At 44.3% G+C, this 27,069-nt stretch overlaps 1 protein-coding gene and 1 long non-coding RNA gene across 2 annotated transcripts in view; one reads left to right on the top strand and one right to left on the bottom strand.

The window, feature by feature from the left end:
- LOC137152146 (uncharacterized) overlaps positions 1–3,464 on the top strand; it is a 31,660-nt gene extending 28,196 nt beyond the window's left edge. The window contains exon 3 of the long non-coding RNA XR_010919447.1: positions 3,309–3,464. This is a non-coding gene — a long non-coding RNA (uncharacterized lncRNA). The remainder of the gene's footprint in view (positions 1–3,308) is intronic.
- Positions 1–25,862, bottom strand: part of LOC137152145 (interaptin-like) — a 49,340-nt gene extending 23,478 nt beyond the window's left edge. Inside the window, exons 1-6 of the mRNA XM_067546699.1 lie at positions 25,604–25,862; positions 20,557–20,647; positions 20,277–20,355; positions 15,888–16,002; positions 5,346–5,530; positions 3,200–3,354 (exon numbers count right to left, since the gene is read on the bottom strand). Of these exons, the coding sequence (XP_067402800.1) occupies positions 3,200–3,354; positions 5,346–5,530; positions 15,888–16,002; positions 20,277–20,355; positions 20,557–20,647; positions 25,604–25,610 (632 nt within the window). The 5' untranslated portion in view covers positions 25,611–25,862. The remainder of the gene's footprint in view (positions 1–3,199; positions 3,355–5,345; positions 5,531–15,887; positions 16,003–20,276; positions 20,356–20,556; positions 20,648–25,603) is intronic.
- Positions 25,863–27,069: the final 1,207 nt, after the last annotated feature.

Below are 27,069 nucleotides of genomic sequence, written 5' to 3'. Positions count from 1 at the left end.
TCTGGTAAATAGGCCTTGGCCTGGCTCAATTCAAGTACTGCCCCTATGAACTCTATTCTCTGGACCAGGACCAGAGTTGATGTCTACTTGTTTATCAACAGACCCAGCTCGTGAAAAGTGTCCTGTAAACTACTGGTGCTGTGCTGGACCTGAGCCTGTGAGCGGCCTTTGGTCAGCCAGTCATCACGGTACAGGTAGACTTGCACGTCTTGCTACCTCCGCATTTCGTGAATACCCATGCGGTTGCCAACAGGCCAAAGGGAAGTGCAATGAATTGGTAGTGGTGTTGACCCACTACAAATCTGAGGACTCTCCTGTGTCCATGGAAGATGGAGATATGGAAATAAGTGTCCTTTAAATCGAGGGTGGTGTACCATCCTTCTGGATCCAGGGAGGGGATGATGGAGGCCAATGAGACCATGCAAAACCTCAGTTTCTTGAGATATTTGTTGAGGCAATGCAGGTCCAGGATGGGCCATGGACCCCTTTTGGCCTAGTCTCGAGGAACCTCCTCTATGTCCCCCACATGTAGGAGAGCTTGTATCTCCTAGATGAGAAGCTGTTTGGGAGAAGGGCCCTGAAGAGGGATGAGGGTGGCGGGTGAGGTGGACAAAAACTGGAGGGTGTAACCAACTGTTATAGTTCTGACTGCCCAACATCCTATGTTATATATGACCACGCTGGGCTGAAGAGCAACAGACTATCCAAGAACAAAAGGGGGATTGATCTGGAGTCGAGACTGGTATGCCGTCCTCGGACTCACCTTCAATAGACCTGCCTGTCCCCACTAGGATATCAATGTGAGCCTTACTGGGAGGCTGAGGTAGAAGGTTGGGGCTGGCGATGCTTATAGCCCTTCCCTTTTCTTTTGTAGGACTCCTGCCTGGGAGGCACCATGAACCTAGAAGGTTTCTGGGGCCTAAAGTGCTTCCTGGAGGCAGGAGGTGTGTAAAGGCTCTGGAAGTGAAGTGTGGCTCTTGAGTTCTTGAGGCCATGAAGCTTGGAGTCCATCTGTTTGTAGAACAGGGATGTACCCTTGAAGGGGAAGTCCTGGACGGATTGTTGCACCTTGTGAGGGAGGTCCGATGGTTGGAGCCACGAACAGTGCTTCATGGTGACCGCTAACACCATAGTCCTGGCTGCTGAATCAGTCACATCCAGAGACGCCTGGAGGGAGTCCTGGCCACCATCTTGCCCTCCTCCAGGATGGCCGTGAATTCCTGCCTCGACTCCTGCAGCAGAGAGTCCTTAAATTTGGCCAGTGAGTCCCACAGGTTAAAATTGTACCTTCCCAGCAGGACCTGCTGTTTAGAGATAGGTAACTGGAGGCTGGCTGTCAAATAAAACTTGTGCCTAAACAGATCCAGTCTCTTGGCTGCTTTATTTTCTGGGGTAGCACTCAACTGCCCCTGTCTGTCCCCTCGTTTGCAATCAACACTACCAGGGACCGGGGGGTGCAAGTATAGGTACTCAAGCCCAATGGCTAGCACATAGTACTTCTTTTCCGCCTCTTTTGAGGTAGGGGACAAAGACGAAGGAGCCTGCCATAGTGCTGTGACAGGTCCCAACACTGCCTCATTAACAGGCAGGGTCATTCTGGAGGGAGCCACTGCAGCCAGGATGTCAACAAGGCTGTGTGCAGATTCTTTTAGCTCCTCAAATTTCAGCCCCAGGTTTGCAGCAACCCTTTTCAGGAGCTCTTGATGGGCCCTGAAGTCATCCAGCAGGAGTGGGTTACTAGGGCCTGCAACCGCCTTATCCAGGGATGATGAGGAAGAGGCCTGCACTGGAGGAAGACTGCCTCCTCTTCCTCCAATTGCACCATGTCCATTGAGACCACTTCCAGGATATCAGTAATTGGGATCAGTACCGGAGTCTGGGTCCAGTGCCGAACGGGAAGGAACGGTGGTTTGCCTCAGATACCACCAAGTATGAGCCGTGGAAGGGGGCCCAGGTACTGGGAGAAACCCCATGGGTTCCAATACTGCCACTGCATTGGCCAGCGGCCCAGTGACCATGCACCGGCATCAAAGTCCGGTGTGTAGGCTGGGTACCAGTATGTTCACAGTGAAGCGAAGGATTCCCCTTCAGTCTCTGATGAGGATTCTTCCCTCGAAGACCATGGTGATGCAGTACCCACATCTGCCCCAGGCAGTGCCAGGGAACCAGTGATCGACGACAGGCTGGAGATCGCTGCATCAGAACCATGGTGGGCATTCCCCCTGGACACTGCCACAATGGTCAGTGCCATGGTGGAGCTCATTACCCCTTAATCCCTTCTATCCCCAGCAAGGCTAGCAAGGGGCCTTGAGAGGTTGGTGGCATCAGGTCCTTTGCTGCCAGATTCAAAGCTTCCGGATTCAAAGGGGCCCCAGGTGCGAGATCCCACGACCATTCCCAGGAGTCGGCAGTGGGTCCCAGATCAGATTTGGCACTCTAGGCAGAGTTGCCGGAGCCAATGATGGCTCTGAGGAGGACGAGAGGCCCTGCATAGGTCTCACTTCACTGGCCACTCCCCACTTGTTCCTCTTCTACACTGCAGAGTGCCCTCTCTCGGTGCATTGTTTCTTATGCTTCTTCCTCAGATGGAGAACGGTGCCAGGAAGAGCACAGTGCCAGTGAAATGCTACACACGGAAGCCAAAGTGCTCAGTGCTGATTTGGAGTGGCTAGGCTTTTTTGTTCCCTTCTTCCTTCCTGTGAGAATGGTGTCAGTTCCTGAGAGGACAGGAAGAAAGCTCCACTTGCTTCCTGTGAAGCTCTGATTGGCTGCTTTTTCCCAGGAGAAACCCTCTAATTATAAAATTAAGCAAAATCCTAAAGGATGCCAAATTGTTAACTACAGGGACTAAAACTAACCATTTATTCCTTAAAACACTACAAGTGTAGTTACTGGGCAAGGTTTCTTACACTGACCCATTTATATTACTCAGTCTTGAACCTGAGGGACTACCTCTGTGGATGAGAGAGAAAGTACCTTATGTTTCGACCATTTTCTCCATTGCCTTTCTGCTGAAAAGCCAACAGAGTGTAACGTCTTTTGGTAAATAGGGATAACTAGCAGTACATGACTCTCTGCAATGTGTCAGCCTACAGTGATCCCATCTGTAATGAAGACAGAAAGCTAAATGGATTGGTAAGTCCCAAGTCATCAATATGCTGACCATCCCTCAAAACCTGCCAAATACTTTGGCTAGTACCTGATGTCACGTGTGATCTGGTCTTGCATCACTGCTGTTTTTTTAAATATTTTGTCTTCCATTTCATGCACAGCAAACTGCACTTTCATAAGCTCCTTTCTCTTTTCAGAAAGCTGCAACTCTACTGCCTTCTGCTGCTCTGACTGCTGCTTCAACTGGTGTCCACATACATAAAAGGAGACAAAGTTACAGCAGACTGTATTATGAAATTAACGCTTATTTTATGTTTATTTCTAAAATAACTGTAAAAAACATACATCGCTCATTAAGTAGTTCCAATAAATAAATTAAAACTAGTTTGACTACTATAAAACTGTCCAGTAGTCTGATTACTCTATTGTCTTACCATGTTTATATGATGACTCTTGACCAGGTATATAAAGCTCAAGTGGTAGGGGTTTGTACTTTTGGTGCTAAAAGTTCTAAATTCAATCCCAGTTGATGAATGTGGCGTCAGCATGTATGTGGTTAGGGTTTGTTATACGGATGCTTGAGAAAATGTATGTATAGTGAGAGCATAGAATACATATTTTAGACATCCAGTATTTTAACATTTCCTGATCAACATAAACTTTTTTTCTTAATTCAAGTAAGTGCTCCATCAGATTTCACCACACATACAAATATTTGAGCAATGAACTACTGTTTATTTGAAGTAACCATTTAGCAGAATACTGAAAAAACAGATGGGGGGAAATGAAGATAAGGAAGGGATTACAGGGTCCTGCAAAAGCTTATACATGCCAGCAATTTTATGCACGAGTAGTCCTATTCAACTGAATTGGACTATTCATGTGTGTACGCATTTGTTGGACTGGGGTTTATATAATAATTGTATAGTATATTTGAAATTGCCATGGCATTATATATAAACTATTAGCAATTCTTGAAGAAAAAACCTGTGCTGGGTATTTTTCATATTTTCTATACAGTCATTTACAATATGCAAGTAGTGAACTTCAGAGTAGCTGGAAAAATACAATTTAGACAAAGCATTAGTACATTTTTAACCCCCCCCCCCTTTTTTTTTTAAACAAAAAATATTGCTAAATACTACTTTGCATTTTTGTTGCTTTTTTTCTTGTTTCTTTGACATCTCAAAAGTCTCCTAAAATATTTAAATTGTTTGTATTGCCTTATATAAATGTACAGATTGAATTCAAGAAATATATTCCTAGCCAAATATTTATCATTTATTATTATTTAGAATGTGGTAGCACCCAGAAGCTCCAATCAAGACTAGTTCCCCATTGTGCTAAAAAATTTACAAACACGTAGGAAGTCAGAGATCCCACCTCAAGGAATTTACACTTTACAGGCTCAATCCTGTGCCAGCTGAAGTCAATGGCACTATTTTCAGTGGTGCAGGATTAGGCCTTACAGGCCCCAGGTGGACACTTGCACCTGTGTAGAGTTCCATTGAAGCTAACGGACCTACAGGTGGATGCAAAGGTCATTGCAGGATCAAGGCCAAAACCACAATCCATTCATTTGAACCATACTGCAGTCACTATTACCTTTGCAGGTAATTCATGTTACTGTGAATATCACAGGCCTCCATAAAGGCCTCATAACACACATTGTACTGGAAAGGATGGGGAGGGTAAGGTGTGAGGGGTTGGATTCTCTGCTGATTGTGGGATGACTGCCAATGAAATGGAAAGCATGTGCTTGGTGTGAATTAATTTCTATAGAGAGGGAGGGAGGTCTGAATTCAGAGGTGATGTGCAAGATGGTGCAAATCAGATCCCGAGGCTCAGCTAGATTCCCTTAGACCTGTTCATAGCCACTGTACCATTTTCAGAAAAATGTCAGTGAAGTGAGTGGAGTTTAAGGACACTCACTACAATACAAGATCAGACCCCTAGTTTTGGTTAATAGTGATTCCACACAAAGCTCAATGCATGATTTTTCAGTGTATTATGAAAATATTTTATTATAATAGCTGTAGATTTAACAATGAGAATCTAAATTGCAAACTGACAAAAAAAAATTTCTGACCAACTGAATTCCATCTACTACATTAACAGCAATAAATATATAACTAATTCCTATTAAAACCTCTCCCCTGACATAACATAGAAGAAATCAAATCTGATAAATGCTGCTGACTGATGTAATAAAACAAAGATATCAGGCAGTGTACCTTTGACTGTATCACAAGGATTTGCTGTTCACTGTTACTCAGGTTGGTTTGTTGCTGTTCTAATTCCCGCCTGGCACACAATAGTTCCCTTTCCTTTTCAGAAGCCTGTATGTCTGTCTGTTCCTTTCTTCTCTTCAGTTGTATGATCTCTTCTACTAAGGCCTGCTTCTCTCTAGAATGAAGTTCTAAAGGAAGGAAAGAGTGATTTTAATGGTTTCAAGCTTTTTTCAACATAAATAGGTCAACATTTTTATTTGTAAGCAAACACTGATCAAATTATAAATATTTATATAGCAGTCATCCACGTTAACTACATATTAATTTACCCAATGTGGGTCAATTATTTCTTTAATCAAGTTAACACACTGCTACATATATCCAGAGTGGTGCTAACTGAAATGATGAATGATTATTGCATTTTTTATTCCCTTCTAAATGGGGAATTGGGAATCTCCTTACAAAATGGTATTTTAAAAAACCCCCACAAATTAAATAGGTTTCTATGTTTTTCTACATACTCTGTATTATATTTCTACTTTCCCTTGCTCCTCAAAATTGAAAGATCTGGCTCATAATTGTAGCTAAGGTCTCCAGGAGCTAATGGGGACCAGAGAACAGATGGGGGCAGGATCAGAGGATCCACATGTAGTAAGGCCACAGGTTCTGCTTCAGTCTCAAGGTTGCAATAACTAGAGCAGTCCAGGGCCCATGGAAAGGTAGAATATCATTCACCTGGCTCAACAAGTGGAAAACTTGATTGGAGCTGAAAGAAGGGGGGCAATCTCTCTGAAAAAAGGTGAGGGAGTGCACCTACTCGAGGAACACAAGGATGGACACTTCTCCCCAATGACCTCTCTGCTTCCCATTGGCAGCCAGAGGGAGATGGGAGTTGATCGGCTCCTTCCTCTCCCTTCTCATTAATTTAAACTCTGGTCTGGGGTTTTACCATTTTTGGAAACTCCTACTCCAATTTTAGCTGCCCCTCCATCCTCTGTTAGGATGCTATGGTTTTGACTAATCATCTGTTCTGGGGGTCAGGAAGGAATTTTTTCCATTTGGCCAAACTGTCAGAGACATGGTGGATTTTTCATCTTCCTCACAGCATCAAGAACAGCAGTTAGATTAAATAGAAATAGGATTTAGAATTTAATAGTAGTTCATTGTGTGAATGTTTAGCTTGTCAGAACATGTAGACTGTGTCCAGTGCAGATAAAAGGCCAAAATGGCCAGCTACCAGAAGTAAAACAGATCTGAGTTTTGGCTGGTGAACCTTAAGAAAAGGGGAGACCTGAAGTCTTCATAGACCAAGGTCCCTCTTTTGTTACCCCTGTCTCCCTCCTGGTGGGGAGGGTGAGACAATTCAGCAGAATGAACTGAGTCTTATGGGTAGGCTGAGGAGAGTTATGGGTTATATAGTGGGAGCCCACTAAACCCAAACAGGACCACATGAATGCTGGGCATGGGGAGATGGGACAGACAGCTGAGGAGAGATGGTACATTAATAAAGTTGCAATCTGCTGCTTAAATCCATCCTTGTATTTGGTAGTCATTCACCTGTGTCTCCTGATCAAATGAGGAAGATTTCTTCCTTCATCCTGTCCTCCTCTCCCATGCATCTTCCTATCACCAAGCCCCATCACTCAAGCTAGACAAAGCGTACTTGATTATCCCTAAAATTGTTAGACTATGTCTACACTGCAATAAGAGACCTGTGGCATGGCCACAGCTGGCCTGGGTCAGCTGACAGGCTCACAGGGCTTGGGCTGTAGGGCTATAAAACTGCAGTGTTGATGTGCAGGCTCAGATGAAAGAATCTCTGAGCTTGGGCTCCAGCCCAAGCCTGAATGTCTACACTGCAATTTTATAGCCCCATGACCCCAAGTCAGCTTACCTGGGCACTGGACTTGTTGCCGTAGGTTTCTTATAACAGCGTAGACATTCCCTTAATGTCAGAAGAGTTTCTGAAAATTACCCTTAAAACACATACATTTTACATCAGGCAATTTTTCTGTTTGATTTAATAAGAAAGCCCAGAAAACACAGCTGAACAAAACAAAATCCCTTCCATTTGTGTATACTTGCATTGCATGTTACTATAAGATTTGATCCGGCTTTTCCCTGCTTACTGCAGTGAACCGTTGATCTGAAGTAGCAGTACACATTTTTACCACGTGATGGTGCCAAATATATTTTTTAAAAATCCATTTGAAAATAATCACATTTGGCAATGCTGTTTAAGCTGCAGCATGAACCTCTATATGGAACCTCTATGGAATAAGCGTATAAAGCTACAGTTTACTATAACAGATATTTGTGGAACAGACTTGCTTGAAATTCACCAACACCCTCTTTTTTCCCCTTTATGTGTCTGTGATCATCTTACTTTCTTATTCATGTGACTAGAATTGGATTCACCCACACAATCCATTAAAATTGCAGTATTCACAGCTGTGATGCAAAACATATCCATAAAGAAAAACTAAAAGAAGGCAAATATTCAACACCATAGCGAGCAGTAAATTGCATACTAATCTATGAACATTTTATTTGATTGCCCTCTCGATTATTAAATGAAAAAAATTGTTCAACACACTATTGCTGGAACACTTGAGATACAGAACCCATGCATACACTTCATATATCTAGTATAGAAAAAGAAATGTGTACTCTAGTGATCATGCACAGAAAAGTGACATTAACCTGTATGGCTTCTGCAATATTTGTATATGTTCACATGCAAACCCAGTAACCTTCACATTGATATACCATCTTTTCATATTTAAAATTCTTCACAAACATCTAATCACATTACTATAAGAATTACTAATACTGCAGGACTAGAGCCACTGCTCAATTCTTTGCATTTGGAATCCTCATTCCTTTAAAATCAGGGTTGAAAACTAAACCAAAAAACAAACAAACAAACAACATCCCTGCCTCTCCCTTCTTCCCAGTGTTTCAGACTGAGGTCTCTAAATTTCTTTCATGTCTAGGTGGTCTAACTAAAAACAGAGAATCATATTACAGAGGTTCCCCTGTCACCAACATAGCCAATCAATTCTAGTCTTTCAATTAATTGGGCTGAAAAATAAGAAAAAATATTCACTTTCCCAGCCTTCACTATTCAATTCTTTGTTTGGAAGAAAACTGCTCTCTACATGGGAAACCTCATCTTTTATGTTTTTCCTGACCAGACGGTAGAGCTGTCAACTCCACCTTCTAGCATCTTAATGAGACACAGCTGTCAGCTCCTCTGTCCAGCCCTGGCACACTCTATGGTCCAGGCTTTCCCACTCAGCCCAGTCAATGGATTTGATCCATTCCTGGTTCAGCTAGGGATGGACTTTTTTGTAGATATGTATGGCGTATATATACCCCATCGCGGTTACATATAAAGTACTATATGGTAACTGTCACCTCTGCTCAAAACTAGACTTAAGAATTAGTGTGACCAAATGTCAGCCTAATGTAACCAGATGAACACAACTCAAAATGGTTTAAGAATTGACAACAGGATTCAGTTAGAAGATAAATAGTGTATTTCCATGGAGTGCCATAAACTATCATGCTTCTAATTGTTTAGTATATGGGAGGTACTGTGCATTTTTCCAGTTGAATACAATACTCTTAACCAAAATAGATGTAGATTTATAGTTTATCCTAGTGGGCAAACATAAATCTACATCTTATAAGAAACACTCTTTCTTGTGTAATCATTCCAACATCATCCCTTTCAAACCAGACCAACTGTTTTAGCCTGTTTAACAATTAGCAGATAAAAATGCTTGTTCTTCTGTGGCCTGGGTCCCTAGTGCGGATAATGGGGATGACTAGTAGAACCAACAGAGCCATCCCTAGAGTAAGGCCAATTGGGGCAACTGCCGTAGGCCCCGCACTTTGAGGGCCACCACACCAGACCGGGCAGGAGGCTGCAGCCCACCTCCCGGCTGGGAGTAGGCAGGAGGCGGGCGGCTGCTGCCAGGGTCCCGTTTGTGTGCTGGGACTGGGTGGGAGCTGGGCAGGGGGGCCCATACCGTGGTTTGCCCCGGGCCCCGCATTCCCCTAAGGATGGCCCTGAGTACCAAACAAGGAAGGGAGCTTTCTTTCTAGGGCAAAGGAGAGGGAGGAACTGCCTTTAGCAGTCAGGCTAGGGAAAAAATAAATCCAGGGACTTTAACACAGAAAAGAAGAAAAAATTAAACTGATAGGTAAGTGAGGTCTGAGTGGACCTCCCCTGCTGAGCCAGCTGAAAGGGGGGGCACTCTGTTTGCATGGGCACTGTATTTACATAAGTACAACTAGGTGCTCAGCATGATGGGAAATGGTCAGTTTGGCTGGTATTGGGTTACAAATCACTTTAGCTTTAATTGCAGGGGTAATAAAATGTTGCCCCCTTATTATATGAACAAATGGCAGCAGAACTGGGCTTAGCTTGTTCTGATGAAAGATTCACTCTCATCCAAACAGAACTCAACAATCAGATACCAGAGCACTGTTACAGTAGCAGAGAGTGGGGATAGGACTCTGACTAAGAGCTGCCCGCAGGCATGGTTTGACTACCTCTTCCCACTGTTCAAAGATAGAGTTAATGGAATTCCTCTTAGAGTCTTTTGTTTTGTTAAAATCAGGGACAATGCTTCTGCCAGTAGCAAGGTTTCCCCACAAACTGAGAGCTGAAGTCACTGAAGACGAACTCACTACAGCTGAAATCACTAAGGTCTGGTCTATACTAGAGAGTTTTGTCAACAAAAGTCATCTTTTGTTGACAAAAAAATCCTGGTGTACCCACTGCAATGGCCCTTTTGTTGACAAAACAAAACCACCTCAACAAGAGGCGTAGAGCTTTTTGCGACAATGTTTTAGCGACAAAGCGGTAGTTTAGACATTCCTGTATGTTTTTATCGTGGTAAACGGCCTCCAGAAATGTCCCACAATGCCAATCCGGACAATTCTGGACATCTGGTTCCACTCCGCTGCTCTGCAGCCACCTGTCCCTCCCCGCCAGAAAGTTGCAGGAAGTTTTGAAATTTTTTTTCCACTTCCTGCTTGGTCAGTTTGGAGAGCTTGCATCTCCTCTTCCCAGATGACCATGGCGGCTCCACGCAGTAAATGCTCTCCTACTTGGAGCACACTGGAACTGCTGGACCTGATCAGCATTTGGAGTCTGCTGTGCAGTCCCAGCTCTGCTCTAGCCAAAGGAACTTTGATACCTATGGCCAGATTTCTCGTGCCATGGCAGAGAAGGGCTATGAGCGGGACATGCTGTAGTGCCGAGCTAAAATCAAGGAGCTGCAGCAGCGCTACCACAAGGCCAGGGAGGCAAACTGTTGTTCTGGTGCAGAGCCAATGAGCTGCCGCTTCTACAAAGAGCTGGAATCCATCCTCAGCGGCGACCCCACATCCACCCCCAAGACACCCGTAGACACCTCCGCAGCCCCGGGGCCACTGGATACTGGACTGAACCCCGACAAAGAGGTCATCGACGAGGAAGTGGAGCTGGAGGATGAACTGGAGCTGGGGAACAGTTTGGTTGCTGAGGTTGGGAGTCAGGAGTTATTCTCGACCACAGAAGGCTACAGCCAGTCCCAGCCCTTCAGCTGAGATACTCAGGATGCAGGAGAGGAGAGCTCCGGTAATTGTTTGGAAGCTGATGTTGATTATGTACTGGAGGCATGGGGGTCATTAGCTTGGGTAAAACATGCAGCTAGTTGAAGGGATAGAAATGCACAGGAGTAGCTGTGTTTGCATGTGCTTTCCTATTCCCTTGCGTATCTAGGCAGTATGGCTGAGAAGCACATAAATGCACGCTGAGATTTCACCGGTATCCTCCGGTTTGACCTCTAGGAAACTTTCTTGGAGGCAATCCCCGATTCTCTGCCTCAAATTCCTGGGCAGAGCAGCTGTTTCTGCCCTGGTTGTAGGTCACTTTCCTACATCAATTGGCAATCACTTGGGTGGGGACCAAAGCAGCGCATAGTCATGCAGCATAGGGACCTGGTTTGAAGCTGCTTGCATGGAGATGCATCCTAGCATCCTTGCTAACTCTAAGGAGCGAGATATCTGCTTCTATGGCCCCTGCCTGGGGAGTATGGTGGCACAATTTGAAATTTGTTTTCCCTATGTACCTTTATTTATGCCCCAAGCGAGCACCCATCCAGAACCTAGACCTACTTGGATGGTCTTCCCCCCTTCCACACCAGCTCATTATTCTCAGGCTGATCAAGGAGCTGTACTCTGTGCAGGGGGACAGTGAGAATGAGGTGTGTTTCACAGCGATTCATGTGTACTGTTAGGGTACTCACAATAAAGGTTTTGTTAATTGTTTCTTGTTCTTACACAGATAAGACCTTTGCAGCCAAGACCCCAACACCGGACTGCCTACGACTCATAAGGAAACGACCCCAGAGAAGCAAGGAGGAGATGTTCCAGGAACTCCTCCTGTCCTCTGAGGCGTCCAAAAGAGAGAAAAGGGCCTGGAGACAATTGATGTCAGAATCTCAGAAGATGGACAGACAGGAACGGAAGGAAAACCAGGAGAGACTTTTAGCTGGCCATGAGCGAATGATCAAGGCTGTGGAGGATCAGACAGAGCTTCTAAAGATAATACTGTCATTGCAGACACAGTTCATGCAAGCTTGGCTCCCCCTTCATCCACAACAGAACTTCCCCTGCACTCCACCAACTCCCCTTACACATTTCTACCAAAGTCATGGACCATCTCGTTACCCCCTCTATTTCACCCCCTCAGACATCTATGAGAACAGCTGGACTTACATACAGCTGTCATAACTGACACTGCCCCCCACTACTTTCCCCCCCGCTAGGATTTGTTTGTGTTGTGTGCTGTTTTGTGTTTTATAATAAAAGTAAGCTCCCAAAAGAAGAAGTACTCTATTTATGTGTTGAACAGGATACATGCACCTGCCACTGATACACAAGTACAGCTGTATAGTGGTCATAGAATGTCACAGTGCAATTTCAAAAAACACTTGATGGGTTCTCATTGTCAAAATGGGCCCTCAATGCCTTCCTTATGTGCATGGTCCCCTGTTGTGCTCCTCTAATACCCCTGGCATCTGGCTGCTTAAATTCAGATGCAAGGCAATCCGCCTCTGCAGTCCACCCAAGGGCAAACTTTTCGCTCTTAACTTCACATAAATTATGGAGCACACAGCAGGCAGCTATAACCACAGGAATATCGTCCTCATTTAAGTCCAGCCTGCCATAAAGGCATCTCCAGTGCGTCTGTAACATGCCAAATGCACATTCAACAGTCAGTTGACACCTGGTCAGCCTGTTACTGAAGCACTCCTTGCTGCTGTCCAGGTTGCCTGTGGACGGCTTCATGAGCGATGGCATTAGTGGGTAGGCTGGGTCGCCCAGGATCACTATGGGCAACACAACATCCCCTATTGGAATCTTTTCGTCTGGAAAAAAAGTCCCTGCTGGTAACTTCCAGGCCAGTGTTCCTGAACCTGTGAGAATCATGCCCCTTTCTTGACCAACCCGTGTTGATATCAGTGAAACACCCACAGTGATCCACAAGCACCTGCAGTACCATAGAGAAGTACCCCTTTCTACTGATGTACTCTGTTGCAAGATCATCTGGTGCCAAAATTGGGATGTGTGAGCCATCTATTGCCCCGCACAGATAGGGACTCTCATTGTTGCGAATCCATCCATTATTTCTTGCATTTCCAGAGTCACAGTCCTTCGCAGCAGAATGTGATTAATGGCCCTGCACACTTGTGATAACACAGCGCCAATGGTGGACTTGCCAACTCCAAATTGATTAGCGACTGACCGTAGCAGTCTCGAGTTGCCAGCTTCCACACAGCGATTACCACACGCGTCTCCACTGAGAAGGCAATGCTCATTCTGGTGTCCTTGCGCTGCAGGGCAGGGGCCAGTTCCGCACAGAGTTCCATGAAGGTGGCTTTGCGCATTCAAAAGTTCTGTAGCCACTGCTTGTCATCCCAGACCTGCATAATGATGTGATCCCACCACTCAGTGCCTGTCTCACATGCCCAGAAGCAGCGGTTCACCGTGTGCAGATGCTCCGTGAATGACAACAGTAATGCTGTGCTGTTTGTCTGCATATCACTCAGCAGGTCAGGCTCCTCAGATTCCTGTTCCGATTTGGAGCTCATGATGTACTGCGTGACCAACTGCCATGTGTTCAGAATGCTGAAAGCAAGAGTGGAGAGTAGTGCGGGATCCATCTTTTCAGATAGAGATGGCAGGCATGCAGTAAACAGCGGAGAGTTGTTGAAAAAATGGAGTGAGTCACTGACAATAACACAATGAATGATGGCACGGAAATGCAATGCACCATGGGACATTGAGCCAGCACCCATGCTGCTCCGTGCTCCTCTCCCCCATCCCAGAATTCCTAAGGGCAGAAGCTGCCGAGTTGCATGGTGGGATAGCTGCCCACGATGCACTGATCTCACTGTCAATACTCCAGCACCAAGTGTGGACATGGTTTTGCGACAAAATGAGTGGTGTGTGGCCGGGCACAAGCGCTGTAATTATAGCGCTTTTTTATCACCAAAAAACTTACTGTTGACAGAACTTTCTAATATAGACAAGGCCTTAAGGAACTGAGGAAACCTCGAGAGACTGACAGGCAGCGGGGCTAGTCTATCCCGGCCACCAGAGGGGGCCCAGCTGAGCCCAGCGACTCGCAGGAGGCGGGAGCCAGCAGAGGCCAGCTGAGCTCAGCAACAGAGAGCCAAATAGTGCAGCTATGACGGTTGGTAGGGCAAGGGGAAGCAAGAAGGGAGAGGCGAAGGACATGCCCCACGTACTTTAGGGTGGGGTGGGTTCTGCTCTTGGTTTTTGTGTTTATGAATTCTGTTGGCACTGTGTTCCCAAACCAGTCCTTCCTTTTATTAAAAGGTTTACGATCTACACTCAGACTGTGCTTGCGAGATGGGAAATATTGCCCTTTGGCGGCATCCAGGGGATAGTGTGTAATTTCCCAGGTGACTGGGTGGGAGGCTCAAAACGGTTTGGAGTTGCATCATTGACAGGAACCCCTAGATATTGAACCTGGCTCTTGTTGCTGCCGCCTCCATCTGGCAGAAGGGTTACAGATAGAAGGAAATGCTTTTTCATATAATGCATTATTGGCTTGTGGAATTCATTGCCACAGGATATCCCAACAGCAAGAGCTTAGCAGGTTTCTAGTTACAATAGTAAATATTTAAAAAAATAAGCAAACAAAAATGTTAGTAGGGACATAAACCCTCATCCTTTAGGGTATAAGCCAAACCTTTAATTATGGGGGTTGAGGTTAAAATTTTTCCTGTGGGGAGGTTATTCCATAACTGTTTACTGCAGGGATTCTTGCACCTTCCTCTGAAGCAAATGCTCCTGGCCACTTTTGGAGACAGGATAGTGGACTAGTTGACCACTGCTCTGATCTCCGATGGCAACTCCACAGAGGGAGTGGGAAACCCACAGAGGAGTGGCTTATTGAAGGAGAAAGAATCCTATGTTCCACAAATGAGGAAGCATGCATGTCTCACAAGTCTTATTGATCTAAGTGCTGTCCTGTGAACTGAGTTTCTGCTTCTCTTTCAGGGGTAGAAATAAAAAAAAAAAAGAGTAGCTTGTATTAGGGATTAGAGGGAATCTCCCACTGTTTCTGCCTTTTTACTGTCCTGAGCCTCTTGCCTAGATCTGGCTCCACTGAAGGAGCTTTGAAGTGCAGTGAGGCTACCCAGTCCTGGTCCACTATCAATGGTGGGTGGCTAGACATGGAAATCACCGAGTCATTGCTTGGCTGGACATTTCAGATATACCAGCCCTCTGACAGAGGAGCAGACAGAGTTGCCCTAGTCAGGGGGCTTATTTGCACTTCTATCTTCCTTGTGACTGTGAACTAAAGATCGTTTCTCAGTGTGAAGTATTTGCTACCTTATTCAATGAGAGCACTGTTGTAGTTGTGTTTATCCCAGGATATTAGAGAGACAAGGTGAGTGAGGTAATATCTTTTATTAGGCCAGCTTCTTTAGGTGAGAGACACAACTGGACTGAGTGGGAAAGACTGCTGGAGGTGCCAGACCTGGAGAGAAGAACTGAAAGCTGTGGCCCATTAAGCTGCTAGGAGAAGGAATTGACAGCTGTACCTTCTGCTCAAGAAAACCATAAAAGCTTAAGTTTCCAGTGTAGTAGAGTAACTTTCTCCCAAAGAACTGAATAGTGGAGCCTGGGAAAATCATGGTCTTATCTCACACACATTATCCCTCTAATTATTCAATGAGAAGCAGAAAGAAACTGGACAACCAGGATACGGAGTGCCTGTAAAGGGTAAGGGACTAACACCAAGACTTCTGCTCTCAACTGGTCTTTTACTGCCTGACACCAAAGACGACCCACCCCTTGTCCACACTAGAGAGATCAAGCCACAGAACTTCAGCTGCCTTTTCTGAAACCTGAAATTCTGGAGTTTGTGCCATGCAAAGTATTTAAAATATAATATAGAGGGATTACACACATTCACCTGTTGACATTTGATTCCTGAAAAACAATTACCTTCTGCAACATTAATCTGGTTATTAATTCGTTCTCTGTCTGTTTGCAGCATATTTAAACTCGTTTCCTTTCGCTTGAGTTCCAAATGGAGGCCATCAGCTTGGGACTGTAATTCCTGTAAGAAAATAACATTTTTTGGTGGAAGTTTATCTAATTATTAATAAATATTTCCACAATCATCAAATGCTCATCTATTCTGGCCTGTTGCATCACAATTCAAACCAATAAATATTTTAAAAGAATCAAAATACAGATAAATGCATTCAGATACAAATTGCGTATTTCCAGTGTATGTCAGCACTGCACATCATCTACTTCAAATGTCTATCAGACTCATACTGAATGCAGTTTAGTTCAGGCATTTTACAATTTTGAATTACAAATCTAAAATGTTGATCTAATTTGCTATAGTGCTTGCAATAATGTTGTTTCAATTTAAGCAGTTTTAATTATTTAAATTAATAATAAGCCTTGACCTTAAACACAGATGTCCATTTACCAGTTTTAACAGATTTTTTAAAGAAACACCATTTTTAAACATAACACCTTAAGAGATCAGTTTAAAAAATACTAGCAAAACAATCAATTACTTACATTGTAAATCATCAAACAGTATATTTTTTCCTACCATTTTAAAAACTTGGAGACTCACCATGTCTTAAAATTAAATTTTCTTTAAAAAGAAAACAAACAATCTTCTTTTAGGATGCACTATATCAAGCATGAGCAAAGCAGTTAAGGCTTCTCAACATGAAAGATTTAGACTGTAAGGCCTGATCTACACTAGAGTTTTGTCAACAAGTCAGCTTTTGTTGACAAAACAGTGCTGGTGTACACACTGCAATCACCTTCCCACCCCCAACAAAACTGCCCTGTTTTTTCGACAATATAAAACCAGCTCAAAGGGAGGCATAGGGCTTTTGTCGGCAAAGCTAGGGTGAGCAACACAGTGTCTCTGTAGACATCGCATGTCCTTGCAGCAGTGGAGGGGCTGTCATTCTTGTCAATTTCACCGAAAGCCAGGGCAGCTGTTTCCCACTCATGGCTGGGAGCAGGGCAAAAAGCCCCAGATGCTGCAAGCTGCTCGCAGCTGGGAGCCGGGACCAGGCAAGCCAGGGTGCTGCTAGCCTGGCTCCCGGCTGCGAGCTGGGACGGGCTGAGATGCAGATGACTGCAGCCTGAGTCCAGCAAGGAGAGAGGAGGGGAGAAGTTCCTGTGGCCCCAGCTCGTGGTTGAGAGTGGGGGGCAGCCCACAGGGAGCCCAGGTCTCTCAGCTCCCCCCACACTGCCCCTAAGGTCAATGGAAGTGCTCCTGGTGAGGATGCACTCCACCAACCTAAGGAGAGCAATGTGGACATCAGCAACTGCTGTAATTATAACGGTGGCTGAAAGTTGACATATCTTATGTTGACTTATTTTTCTAGCATAGACAAGGCCTGAGTCAGGAAGGGAGAAGCCCAGTGCCTCTATGCTGAGGTATCTGCCCATCAAGGGCTTTGGATTTGTCATGGAGAGTCTCAGATGTGCCAATACCTTGGCACAGAAATATTGGATTCAACTCCTCTAGGCCCTCACCAAAGCATATGATCCTCTTTCTTATAGAGCACCAAACATGTTGGCAAAACACCTTTCTCACTGAAGGCCCACTGACTCTGTCTTCCTTCCCATGTCTATCTCCAAGCCTTTGACTGCATAAATGGCTCCCCGCTCACTAGGAGCATGCACAGAGTGTGGCTAGCATTCTGAGTGTCGGGCTGACAGAAATAACTCATAGATCTGACCAGTCCCTTTGGGTAATTTTAGCATAGTTCAAAACTTTTATTCTGAATCAGTGGAATAGCAGTTTGTGTTTCATTTTAAACACAATTAAATTTATTTGTGTCCAGGATGTTATCAACACAGTGGAGTCTGAAGTTTGGAGTATATGGAAATTATTGAACGAGTTGTACAAGAGAAATGCAAGAAAAAGAAAGAAAAAATGTTAAATGGTAATTTTAAAATTTTCCTCTGCAAAAATCATCAAATATTTTAACTAAAATTATTAAATGGAAAATGTGACAGTCCTCTGAAGCTACCATGTCATATTCGAGGGATTTTTATCTGGCTTTGACATGTTTCACTTGCTTTGAGAAATCTCAATGCATCTTTATCTATGAAGTCATTACTGATGCATCTTTATAATTCCACCACAAAACCTGCATTCCCAATACACAGGAAGGTGCTTTTCCTCAGCAGCTCTAGCACATTTTAGAATTATGATGAGATAAGAAAAAGAGTTAGGTACATTTTCAAATAGACTATAAGAAAGAAATTTTTCAAACACACCTTAACTTCTTTTCCCTAAATTTCCCAGAAAATGTCTATTTTAGGATGAAATATGATGAGAGATTTTAGGGAGATTGTTTTCTTTTTCGATTATTGCTATTATATGGAGCTTCAAGTTTTGGTAGGCTCTAAAGCAAGAAAAGTGGAAAGATCCTCAAAGTGATGGAAAACATATGCAGAAGACCCCTGAGTCAATCTGACTTATTTTAAAGAAACTGATGTATCTTATGGCATGTATACATATTTTATTATTTATTACCAACATGCTTGGTGATGCACAACATACAAAAACAGACATTCCCAGCGCCAAAGACCTTCCAGCTGATGTACAACAAAGCACAGAGTATAGCTAAAATCAACTTAAAATATACCATTGTTGAAACTTTATGGTCCACAGTTCCGGGAAAATCTTCAAAAGGATGTAAACTTATAGTCATTAGAAGAATTCACCTCTTTTAAAATATGGTTTTAGACTAGTATTTTCAAAAAAAAAAAAAAAAAGAGTCTAAAATCAGACTCCTAAATAGGTGGTCAGATTTCCAAAAGTGCCTAGTGCCCATAGCGGCTCCCATTGCAGACCCATGGAGGCACTGTCCCACTTCAATATATTTCTGAAGTGAACTCTGCATCTTATGTCTACTTGTGATTCTATTTTCCAATTCATAAGCAAAGAACACAATATCCTTATTCAGTCAAATGGCTGCATTTTTTCCTTTCGATTATACACATAATTGTCTCATAAAAATTCCTTCATTTGATTTATAACATATGTCTGATGTGCTGTGCCTTTACTAGTTTGTTACTAACTTTAGTTAACGCCTTCACAAATTCACTAAGAACATTGTAACAAACCAGCACATCATACAAAATTACTTAAACATGATGTAAACCAGTAACACACAATAAATCAAATGTCAACTCCTGTAACCCACTTCATTATTTCATGTGTGTCATGGTGGGCTATCAATAAAGAATTTATGCATGAACATGACAGACTTAGCAAAGATGGAAACCCTAGGAGACAAAAATACCTCATTTTGCTGACATAACCAAAATGAACAAAGACATTTTTTTTCTGTATTTATTTACAAAGAAATATACTGAAGCTTTTCAGAAATTATCTGTTTTCCTCACTAAATATATTTCCTCACCTCGATTAGTATATGGATTTAGGTGGGCTACACGACTCCCTTCTGTACCAAAAACTTTCTTTATACCACTATAACTATGCCAGTATAGTTCCCCCATGTGGACACTATTCCAGAATAGTAATCTATTGTGGAGTAACTATTTCAGAAGAAAGTAATGTTTTTCCTTACACAGAGTGCACATATGAAGAAGTTATATTTACACAGGTATAGTGGAATAATTATTCCGTTATAGCTATGTCGGTCAATTTCCCCATGTTGACAAGCCCTTGGTTACGAACTTTAGCTCTTCTCCTTGTAAGATCAGGACCATATATAGGTAAATATGGCCAGTTTAGGCAACAAACTTTTTAAAGGGATACTGCCCGTTTTAAAAATTTTTTTGAAAATTCTTTAGCTACTTTTGTTACACGTAACACTTACATTTCCTACAATTGAAAGATTTGAGAAAAAAGTATTTTTTTTGTTTATACAATTGACAGCACTTTTGTATAGTCAGGCTTCAATCCTGCAAACCTTTATACATTTGAAGCTCATGAATAGTCCAACTATTAGAGTAAAGAGTAAAGTATGTGGGCATATCTTTGTAGGATCAGAGCCTTAATCATTCAGTTTCTCATTTCATTGAGTATTGAATTTGACAACGGGAGTAAGGAATTTTTTTTAAGTGATGGTAAAATCATAAAACTAGGCAAGAGGACTTCGAACAGGCATGATATCTGAAACTATTTTAACTCAAATACTTTAACTCATTCTTTGATACTGACTATGTTTCAAGCTGATACAACATTTCACTTTATTTAAAAAAAAAACAAAAAAAACCCAAAGGGCTAAAAAGCTACAGCATTTGATAGAAATGGAATAGACCTTGTAGTTATTTGTATGAAAATAAAGTTGCATAACTGGAAAAATTTACCCATAGCTTTTGAAGCAAATGTTCAGTTTCAGAGGTGATGCGGGGTTGAAGATCTGTGGCTTTTTTCGTCTGTTCACGAGTGATGATGGAAAAAGTTAAGGTCAAAAAGTGATTTTAAATTAATTACATAAAGTGCAGAAAAAGTTTTTCTTTAATCAAAATCATAACACTAAACAGTTAAAATTTTTTATTCAGCTTTGTTTGATCTTAATGTATTTCCACAAAAAGTTTTTCTTGGGTATATTTATCTCATTTTTTTGCATGATATATTGAAGGATATAGAAAATTAGCTTCCAGTTCAAGGAAGTAGATTTGTTGCTGGAGATTCTTGATGTACTCAGATTCTATACTTAAAGTTGTATTCTCCATTGCTAGAAAAGATTAATTCAAAACTATATGTACATTTTAACTTTCAGGCAACAATATATTATTGTACTCATACTTCTTCTACTCATCCTATTATGTTTCCATACTTACTGATAATAGTGATGTGCAGAACACTGTAATGTGCACTTTCCAAAAGGAGATTCAGTTACTACTGCTATGTTTTAATATCAATACTAAGAACAAGATTACTTCCAATTCAAATTTCAGGAAAACCCTTATATAAGGAAAACACCCAAGGACCAAATTCTGCTTTTGCTGAAGAATGTATGCCTAACTTGTAAAATTTATAAACAATGCAGACAGAATTACGATTGTTTCTCGGCAATTAGTAAAGCTGGGATTTCCATACGCACACAACCTGCACACATCATCATGTGCAAAAGGTGCCAATGACAAGGGCTCTTCCTTTCACCCGTCTCAGATCTGCTACTAGTTAAATTCCTTTCCCAGTGCTCTGACCTTTCATCACCTTTCTGCCATGAAATCACAGAACTGGAAGGGAGGTCCTTGAGAGGTCTAATAGTCCAGTCCTCTGCACTCAAGGCAGGACTGTTATCTACACCATCCCTGACAGATGCTTGTCTAACCTGCTCTTAAAAATCTTCAATGATGAAAATTCCAAAACCTCCCTTCGCAATTTATTCCAGTGCTTAACTACCCTGACAGTTATGAAACTTTTCCTAATGTCCAACCTAAACCTCCCTTGCTGCAATTTGAGCCCATTGCTTCTTATTTTATCCTCAGATGTTGTTATGTCCCCCCTCAGTCTTCTCTTCTCCTGACTAAAGAAACCGAATTTTTTCAATCTTTCCTTATAGGTCACGTTTTCTAGACCTTTAATCATTTTTGTTGCTCTCCTCTGAGCTTTCTCCAATTTGTCCACATCTTTCCTGATATGTGGCATCCAGAACTGAACACAATACTCCAATGAGATCTAATCAGCACAGAATAGAACAGAAGAATTACTTCTAGTGTCTTGCTTACAGCACTCCTGATAATACATCCCAGAATTATGTTTGCTTTTTTTTTTGCAACTGTGAGTATTTAAATGTGAGTCAACAGTGTGTTTGTGGTCCACTATGATCCCCAGATCCCTTTCCACAGTACTCCTTTCTAGGCAGTCATTTCTCATTTTTTGTATGTGTGCAATTGATTGTTCCTTCCTAAGCCCTCGTCTACACTTAAAAAATAAGTCAACCTAATATAGGTCAATTTACAGCCACTCAGCAGTGGCTGATGTCTATAGTGCCTTCCCTGGGTCGGTGGAGTGTGTCCTGTTGTCTGTTCATCTTTCCTACTTAAAGACTGTAAGATCCTTGGGTATTGGACCATATCTTATTGTGTTTGTAAAAGCACCATATAAACATACAGTACAATATACATTATTTTTATTAATAATAAAAGTGCTGACAGTAACTGTTTCCAAAAAGGAAGAAAATAAAGGTGTGGTGTACATGTATTTCAAAGTACAATCCTTCAGACAAAATATGCACTTAGTTTATTCAAAGGTAATTCAATGTTCAATTTGTAGCATTCAGATCAAATAGCTGCAGGTGTGTACAACTGAATATGCATTTATACTAAAAAACTCATAAGTGCCTTTTGTCGGATTCATATTTAGCCACCTGGTCAGTCTGAAATGACTCAATACTTATTTTTTCTATTTTTAACCCATCCTATGGTGCAATGCAGAGCAGTATAAACAGGTTCAGGAACCATGTGACAGAACCTTTCCTTCAAGGACATTAAAAATGGCAAATTCAAAACTGATAAAAAGTAGTACTTTTCCAAACTATGTATAATTAGACTGTGAAACTCCTTGCCACATTAGTTCACTGAGACCAAGAACTTAGCAAGAATCAAAAAGTTATTGGACATTTATACTGATAACAAGATTACCCAGTTACAATATTAATGCTAACAAACATTTTAGAAAGGATATAAAATATCATGCTTCAGGCTTTAAACTAATCTGTATTAGGGATGAGGATAAGACTTTTGTGGGGAGGCATATTATCCCATATGTGCCTACCACAAGGTTTGTTGCACCTTCTTCTGAAGCATCAGGTGCTGGCCATTGTTAAAGACAGAATAGTAGAAGAGACGGACTATGGATCCGATCTAGATGGCAATTTTTATGTTCCTTGATTTTAATGATTCCACATACATTGTAAAGCACAACTGCCATGGCTCCCAGGGAGGGAGTAGTGCCTCCTTTGTCATTAAAATAATCAATTTTTTTAAAAGGCACCAGTATGTGTCATGATGTAAGACTACACTGGCTGAATTACTTCAACATAGTTGTTTCACGTCATAATGTGAGATTGCTTTAGCTATAAGAGAACAGAAAAATTATTTTGAGTATTTTTAATGAAACTATTGAAGCAAAATTCTGCTCATCCTACTCACATTAGCTAATTGGCTATGCAAAAAATTGCATCTTTAAAAATTTGGTCTCAAGAGTTCAATGGGTGTAGTGTGAAGAAATGTTTCAAGATTCAAATTAAGGGTACACTTGGTAACAGAAGATATGGGGACTCTACCCTAGCACAGTCCTTTTGCAAATGAAGATTGCATACTGTGTTTTCGTGGATGTACCCCGTATTGACATATGGCCTGGTAGCCCTTAGTCTTTCACTATGATACACGACACATTGGATATGTAAAATCCAAGCATAAGAGTTTTCAGCTCTAAAAACATTAGGATTGAGTCCTTATAATGCAAGACCATAATGACTAAGATTAAGATTTTGTGACGGTTTTTAGTAAATCATGGACAGGTCACAGGCAATAAACAAAAAAATCACAGAAGCCTGCGACCCGTCGGTGCCTTTTACTAAAAATAATGGGGGAGGAGGAGGCCTGACACGGGATGACTGAAGCCCGAGGGGGGAGATGACAGTCCGAGTCCTGCTATGGGCGGGGGAGGGGGATCCAGCAACTACTGCTGCTGCTGACAGCTCTGGAGACCCCACCACTGCCTTGGTGTCTCAAGGTCCCCCAACCGCCTGCAGTGGCTGGGAGCTGCAGGATTCCCCCCCGCCGCCCATGGTGGCTCAGAGCTCTGGGTCTCCTGCTACCTAGGGCGGTTCAAAGCTGTGGGGCCCCCACCGCTCCAAGTGGTAATTGTCATAGAGATCTCTGAAAGTCATGGAATTCGTGACCTTCATGACATATTATCATCCTTAATAATGACAGAAGTATTTCAATCTAGAAAGACTATTTTGTGACAAAAGGAAATCATTTTTTTAGCATCCTATGCCTTTTACCCTTCTGTTATAGCTAAAGAAAAGATGGCATTGTTAGATTATACAAATGTTAAGATCATTTATAAATTTTAAGACTACTTAGCATCTCATGAAACAGCTGAACTTTATAAGTCAATTCAGAATGAAGTAATAAGCAAGAGTTAAAAAAATTGGTACAGCTTACCAACCTTCTATGAAATGTGATTTTCAGAAGCAAAACAACCGGTGCTGTGGTGCTAGGTTATTAAGGAATTTGAGCAAAAGGCAACCACAGATTTATTTGAAAATACCAAAACAGTTGAAGACCTTATTGGAAAGCTGTGCTGAATTAATGTTCGTTTAGTTTGGCAAAGGGTTGCCACCTGGTCAGTTTATTACTAGCTCAGACTGGAGCCTCACCTCATAAAAAACAGATGAAATTAAGATGAAGCCAACTTTTAAAAAATGATTTTAAATAAATAAAAATAAAGCCATTGTGTAGCAGAAAGTGTAAGATTCCCTCCCCTGGCTTTTATGTTTGGAAAAAAATTGAACCCCAGAAGTCTGAAGCAAAGCTGCTATACCAGTGGTTCACAACCTGTGGCCTGGGGGCCAAAAGTGGCCCCTGGAGTCTTTCAAAGTGGCCCACCACTCCCCTCCCTCTGGCTGCAGAAGGGAGCTGCTGCCTAAGGACCCAAGCGGAGCGCGTTGCTGTGGCGCTACAAGACGGGTGCAGGCTCCTTGCTACAGCCAAGGGGACCAGAGATCAGTGCTTCCCTCCCCCTGGCTGTAGCAGGGAGCACGCCAAAGCACTCCACCTGGATCTCAAGGGAATCGCTGCCTAGGGACCTAGGTGAAGGGCATGCGGTTACAGGGCCTGTGTGGTTTCCGAGCTGCAGCCAGGGGGACAGGAGACCCGTGATGACTCCTTCCGTCTGACTGCAGTGGGGGGGAGGCTGGCAGAAGCTAGTGGCCCTGAAGGGCTGTAAATATGATCATTGTGGCCCTCGAGCCAAAAAGGCTGGGCACCACTGTGTTATACTAAACTCCCTGCAAAGCGCTGCTGCAGAGGGGAGTGCAGACAAGCGGGCAGGAACAGCCCAAACAGCAGCTTTTGGCGTCCCCACAATTGAACTGCAGCGTTGCGCCAGCTCCTGCCTTGCAGAAAACGAGGAGCCCTGGATCAGGGCGAGGCGAGCCTGCGATGTCCGCGGGCGGGGGGAGCTTGAATCACTCCAGCCGTTAGCACGCCCTAGAGCTCAGCGGAGAGGGGCCCAAGCACCGCCAGCGAGGCGGTTGCCGAAAGACACAAGCCGCCGTTTAAAGGAGCAGGAAACCGCCCGGCTTTTTGGCGTGGGTCGGTCCAGTGCCGGTCCCCGGCCCGGCCCGGGCTCCTGGGCACTAACGAACCAGCAATCACGGACGCGCCCGGCAGCCGGGCCCTGAGCTGGAGCTGGGGCAGCCGGGCCAGGAGACGCGCAGCGCGGGTCTGGTCGGAAGGTTCGGGCGGAGGGTGCGGGGCCCAGGCACCTGCTCCCCGCCCCCAGGCCAGGCCAGGCCAGGCCGAACCCGCGAGCGTTCCCCTGGAGGCTCGGCGGGTAACGCCTCAAAGACACGCGCTCGGACCCCGCGCGAGGCCCGGGCCCGGCTCCACCTGCCAGCCCTGACGTCACGGCGGGAGCTCGCGCTACGGAGGGGATGGGAAGCACCCACCTGACATCGCCGCGCCCCTGGCCGGGACCCGCTCACGCGCCCCGCCCTGCTGCCTGCCCGCTCCCGCGGCCGCTCCGGGCACTGGAGGGAGTCACCGACCAAGCGCTGGCGTAAAGCGGAGGCAGGACAGGCTCCAGCCACGCGGCGGGGGGGAGGGGGGCAATCTTAGCAACGGGCGCCTCTGTGCAAGAGGGAGGCACCGCCCGCGCGCTTGTATTAGTTGCCAGGGTAACCAAATCGGCCTGTTCTCTGTTGCCCTGGAGGGCGCGCGCGGGTCTATGGAGTCCCCGCCTCCGCGCAGGGCGGGGCCAGTTCCGTCGGGTTCTGTCTGTCTCCGGCGCGCTCGTGGGAGCTGGGGCTGCTGGGTGCTAGCAGCTGGAGCCGCCGCCCTCGCGGGGGACTGCCTGCTGGGCACGGGCGGTGGGGGAAGGGGGCAGAATCTGTGCAGGGCAAAGTGAATGCACAAGGAGGGTCAGAGAGCTGGAGAGGGGCCGGGGGCGAGCAGCTGGGGTTAAGCAGGGAGGCGAGGTGCTGCAGGCCAGTGGTGGGTGGTGGGTGGGGATAAAAAGTAACCCAAATGAAGTGAGCTATCTGCAGTGGGTGCAAAAACTGGGTGCGGGTGGCAGAGGTGCCCCCTCGCACGAGGGTACATCTTCGCACCTGCTCCCCAGGGCTGTGCTCTGAAAGGCACAGTGCATCCCAACGCCTAGGCAAGGCTCTGCTCTCTCTGGGACATGATGTACTGAGCTGCTAAAGGAGATGGGATCAGTGAAATATTTCATACACGCAGCCCTGAAACACTGTAATGGTCATGGATGGTTTTTAGTGCTAAGAATCCCTTATCACTTAACAGTTGTAAAACCTCAGAGCAGGGCCTAAGTTGGTCCTCAAAAAATAAGTCGACATATGTCAACTTACAGGTACCACAGTCATTCTGCGGTTGCTGATGGCCACATTACCCTCCTTGGGTTGGTGGAGTGCATCCTCACCACCAGCACTTCCACCAACCTAAGAGGGGCAGTGTGGGGAGCCAGAGACCTATCTCTCAGCTCCCTGCTGGGAGCCCCACAAGCTGGCTCCCACTGGGCTGGCCCCCTCCTGCTCTCCGTTCCCTGCCAGGATCCATTCAGCCTCTGGCTTCTCCCATCTCCATTCCCCACCAGGAGTGGGGGAAGCAGCCCTGTGCTTCTCATCCCTGGAGAGTGGAGTCCAGCTGCCCCGGCTTCTCGCCCCTCCCCACCAGGAGCCCCGCAGCCTTGTCAGTTTCACCGCTCAGCATTTGCAGCAGCCCAGCCTTCTACCCCACAGCTTCCAGCCCCCAGGGAACCGGCTGCCCTGGCTTGCAGCAAACTGGCTTGGGCTTTCTTGTCAATTTCACTGCTCTTGCTGGAATGGTAAAATTGACAAGAATGACAGCCCCACACTGATGTAAGGGGAGCTGTGTCTACATTGATACCGCATCACCC

This window comes from Emydura macquarii, unplaced genomic scaffold, assembly GCF_026122565.2.
Source record: "Emydura macquarii macquarii isolate MOO-44397 ecotype Brisbane River unplaced genomic scaffold, CSIRO-AGI_Emac_v2 contig_1146, whole genome shotgun sequence".
In the NCBI taxonomy this organism is placed as follows: Eukaryota; Metazoa; Chordata; order Testudines; family Chelidae; genus Emydura; species Emydura macquarii.
This window is presented reverse-complemented; position numbering and strand designations above follow the sequence as displayed.